Genomic DNA, 4,651 nt, shown 5'->3' with positions numbered 1-4,651 from the left:
TCATGAATGGGTGTTGTACCTCTGACGCCTGGATATTAAAAAAGGTTTCGGACATACAGAACTAAGCAATATTTGTTAACTAGAAAATTTGTGGGGGGGGGGGCAGATAAACAGTGCGGGACTTTGAGGGCTGAAGGGAGAGAACAGTGACAAAATGGTGCCAGAATCGGAATTGTATTTGCTAAAAGAATAGTCTCAGTCATCTTGATACAGGATGTTACATGACCTGGTGTTCTTGATTTTATTTTTCAGTAAAGGACAGCAACTTCTAAGGTCTGAAGTGGTTCCGTACAGGCTCTTCAGCAGCTTTGTGGGCCAGAGGTGACATGTTGCACTTGCTCTTCATGCAAAGCCAGAAGGTAATTCAGGAAGACAGAAATAAGGGGAAAGTATTTTGCAGAAAAACAAAAGGGTGAGTGTACAGGAAAAAAGACAGGGACTGTGAGGTTAATAGTATAAAAGCAAACTGGAGCAATGTTGTGAGAAAAGGAACTATGGCCTGTATTTACTGATGAATACCTTAATGGGAGTTATAAAGTTGTATCACTCTGTAAGTGGGGAACTTTACAACTTTACTTAACTCTAATTGTTGGGGAACTTCACTGAAATATGCTGAGAGCTTACGAACGTGAGTAGACCTCCTGACGTTGTGCTTATTGATTAAAAAATTGTAGCGGCTTTCATCAACAATCCATGTAACATGCTCTAGCTGTTGAGAATTAGTATTTTTACTTTGGTAATGGGTGGACAAGGATTTCTGTAGGTGTGACTCTGGCACTTAAAATTAGCAGGTTGTTTTCATGTATTTGAGGTGTTACCACTGGGCTGTTACTCTTAAGAATTTTTAATCTGAATTCAGTTATGTTGCTTACCAATATGAGATTCAGTGTCATGAACCTTACAGGCATACCTCGGAGATATTGCGGGTTCGGTTCCAGACCACCGCCATAAAGCAAATATCGCAATAAAGTGAGTCACACGAATTTTTTGGTTTCCCAGTGCATATAGAAGTTATGTTTGCACTATACTGTAGTCTGTTAAGGGTGCAATAGCATTATGTCTAAAAAAAAAAGTGTACAAAATGTGACACAGAGACACAAAGTGAGCAAATGTTGTTGGAAAAATGGCGCTGATAGACTTGCTCGACACAGGGTTGCCACAAACCATCAATTTGTAAAAAACACAATATCTGCAAAGCTCAGTAAAACGAAGCACAATAAAATGAGGTATGCCTGTACTTACAGCTATTTGAATTGAACCCGAGTTGATAACAATAGGAGAGAAGAGACTTGTGGGAGAAATGAGGAAGTCTTGTTCCTTTCTGCACATGGCCTCAGGTATTGCTTTGGTGGGAACGCTAACTTCTTGCCCCTCACTCAATTCTCTACGGTGCTAGAAGGTTTGCTTTCAATAAAGTAAACAAACTGGAGAGTGATTCAGCTTGCTCTAAAGTAAACACCTACTGGACAGTCAGCTGGGTTGGGCCCTAATTTCCTTTGACTGTTAGAACTAGATCTCCATTGACTAAAATAGGACTTTAAATACCTGTTTCATATGTAGATAGCTACATTTAGATTTCTGTACTTAGGTGTGGTAATCTTGAGCTAAAGTTGTTGCCAGACTCTTGATATGACACTTGTGGGAAGAAGTGGCCTCTAAGTGTTTGTATTGATGTTACCTACTCCAGTGCCGTTTTGCCATTCAGGATTTGCATGTTTGCTCCTCTGGTCTTTAACAGCTGACCTATACCATAATGTTCGATTGAAAGTCCTGCAATATTCCAGAATTCCCGAGTTCTTTATCTTTTTACTTAAATAAATGAAAAAGCCTTTTAAAATTATAAATATTTTCTCCTATTTTTTTCAAAATAAGTGGTCAGACTTTAAGTGGTGCTTTTTTTTTTCTTAAGTAAATTAAGTTGCTTTTTAAAACGCAGAAAATTTGCCAGTAATTAATCCTGAGAGAGAGAGATCTGAATCCATTCTCCTGTTCTGAAACCTATTTTTTTTGAAGCTTACCTTGTGAACATTTTCAGTAACTAGTTTTTGTGGAGTTCTTTAAAAAGAATGAAAAATTCCAATTTTGGTGAATAAAACAAACGTTCTATTCACTTCAGCAGGCTGTTTGTGTCACTGACTGAGAGAGTGTGCTGAAATTTAGGATTTCCAAACTGTTTTTCGGCACTAGGAGAGTGACATCATTTCCTGAATTTTGTGACCATGCTGGAAAATTTAAAACCTGGAATTTTTAAAGGACCAACTTTCTTTAAAAGTCCAAGAAATGACACACATTGTGCTGAAACTCATATTGTAAATTCTAAATAAAAATTTGCTTTTAAACAGTGAAGGAGAACTCTGAAAAGGTGTGCTTTTTACAGCTCTGGAAATTTTCAACTTCTTGCCACACTAAAATTTCATAAAATAGTTTATCTTTACAAAATAAAATATGTCATTTTTTTGTAACCATGAAACAAAGGTGTCATGAATCAGGGTTGTGATACCTGACATTTACTGAAAAAGAATCCTTCGGTGTGAGATTCCTGGGGGAAAACAACTAGATACTGTCCTTCCAGGATACCTTCTCAAACTGTTGCTTAGAAGGTATGGGGCATAGCTGGGGAGTGTCGGGAGTGGGGGGAGAACCTGTATGGGAAATTCTGCATAGCATTTTAGTTGTCATAATCTACCTGATTCTCAGGACTGTCTGCATGAAGCCGATTGCTCTGAGGCTCTAAGATCATCCAGAATTGGAAAAGTGTAACACAGGGTTGAATTCATATTATTCCTTCCCCCAGGGCTGGAGATTCTATATTACATTTCTTATAAATAATGCTCTAAACCTTTATGCAACTTAATAGCTTCCTGACAAGATGAAACATCCTTATATTGTCCTTTTGAGTTTGAAGTATGAATGAACTTTTTAACAGTCTGAGTGTACTAATTCGTGGGATTTTTTTAGCTGTATCTTTTAAATAATTGCTTGTCTTTTCTTATTTTGGGTAGATTTTTTTTCTCCTTAATCTCTATCTAATTGAAAGAAACCTCTTAGTGCGTTCTTTGTTTCACAGTCAATTTGTGTGCTTAGTGGTTGTGTTGTGTGGTTTTTCTTTTTCCTCACCTCTGGAAGAGGAGCCATGAACTACAGCAGCATGAGGGTATGTACAGCTTCTGATACCCGTGATAGCCAGAGGATTGATACACATGAAGAACACATTGTTCCTCTAATATGAATGATTTCTAGGTATTAGCTTTTCAATAGGGGCTGTATTCAGATGAGCATCTTCTCTGGCTTCAGGGAGAAGATAGTAGTGGTGGTGCAGAATCACAAGAAAAGCAACCTGGCAGGCAGCAGAGCGAATGTCAGAATGGTAAGACAACAGCCATTGGGTGTTCTAAGGAGGTTGATCACAAACAAATAGGACCTGAAGCAATTTTGAAGACTGAAGGAGCTAACAATCGGTTCATTACCACCACCACCTAACATTAACCATGGGTCATCATATAAGTCTCTTGAAAAGCATTGGGAAAAATATTATGACAAGTGATGTGGAAATTATAAACATTCTGGAACATTTCCTAGAGCCCTTTCTTCATTCCAGTAATAACAGCAATGTGGAGAAAAAAGAATACTGTTTTTTGCTTTTTTGGGGATTAATATATAAAGATATATATAACAAGTTGAACAGAGCACCACAAATATTTCTAAGCAGAGTAGAACTGAACAGGTGGATGACTGGAGGGAGGATGTTCTACGGGAGGATGTAAAGACGACAGAGACAGACTCTTCTCAGTGGTGCCCAGTGACAGCAGGAGAGTCAGTGGGCACAAACTGAAACACAGAAAATTCCACTTGCACATAAGAAAACACTTTATTGTGAGGGTGGTTAAATAATGTAACAAGTTGCCTAGAGAGATTGTCGTGTCTCCATCCTTGGAGATATTCAAAACCTGACTGGACATGGACCTTGACAACCTGCTCTAGGTAAACCTGCTTGAGAAGGGGGGATGGACTGGATGATCTCCAGAGGCCCCCTCCAACCCCAACTATTCTGTCTCTTAGGCAGTGAAAATGAAGGTCATTTCAAGAAATATCCTAGTCCTCCTTTGGAGCAGAAAGTAAGTGACAGCTAGCATTGAGTTTCTCTAGATGTCTTTCAAAGAGAACAACTGAGAACTGTTGACTCTTCTCCCCAGTTGTGTGGTTGATATTTTAAACTTATCTAATGAGCATGTCGAAAGAAATCTTACAGATGTCAATGAGAAGGTGCCTTCTCTTGGTTGTATTGAAAGAGATGTGAAAAGACTTATTCATGACTATATGCAAGTTCTTTTCCTTTCATCCAGGGACTTTAATGATAAAAGAGATTGTCTCATATAGTTAGAAATCCACATTAAGCAAATAGCATAAACTTATATATTCCATGTACAAGTACAATGAGCAGCTTGATCAAAGAACTGGAAAAACCTGATTATAACTCAAATTTATGGAATTGGCATTCTTGCTTTAAATAAAAAGAGATTTGAAGCTCAGCTGAAAAAAACACATTTTGATTAATCAAATAAAGGTATTGCTGAAGAGGAGAATACCTATTATGTGAGAATTCCTTGGCCAGATTTTGTAATTAAAAATTAAATAAATTAAAAGTTTAAAA

At 37.7% G+C, this 4,651-nt stretch overlaps 1 protein-coding gene across 1 annotated transcript; it reads left to right on the top strand.

The window, feature by feature from the left end:
- The first annotated feature begins 3,271 nt into the window (after nucleotides 1–3,271).
- On the top strand, nucleotides 3,272–4,377 carry MTERF1 (mitochondrial transcription termination factor 1). Its single transcript, XM_026065397.1, is given in 3 exon segments — nucleotides 3,272–3,522; nucleotides 3,524–3,611; nucleotides 4,060–4,377. Coding segments are annotated over 3 exon segments (657 nt in total).
- The last annotated feature ends 274 nt before the right edge of the window (nucleotides 4,378–4,651 follow it).

The sequence above is a fragment of the Apteryx rowi genome, unplaced genomic scaffold, assembly GCF_003343035.1.
Source record: "Apteryx rowi isolate R43461 unplaced genomic scaffold, aptRow1 scaffold_226, whole genome shotgun sequence".
NCBI classification, from domain to species: domain Eukaryota; kingdom Metazoa; phylum Chordata; class Aves; order Apterygiformes; family Apterygidae; genus Apteryx; species Apteryx rowi.
This window is presented reverse-complemented; position numbering and strand designations above follow the sequence as displayed.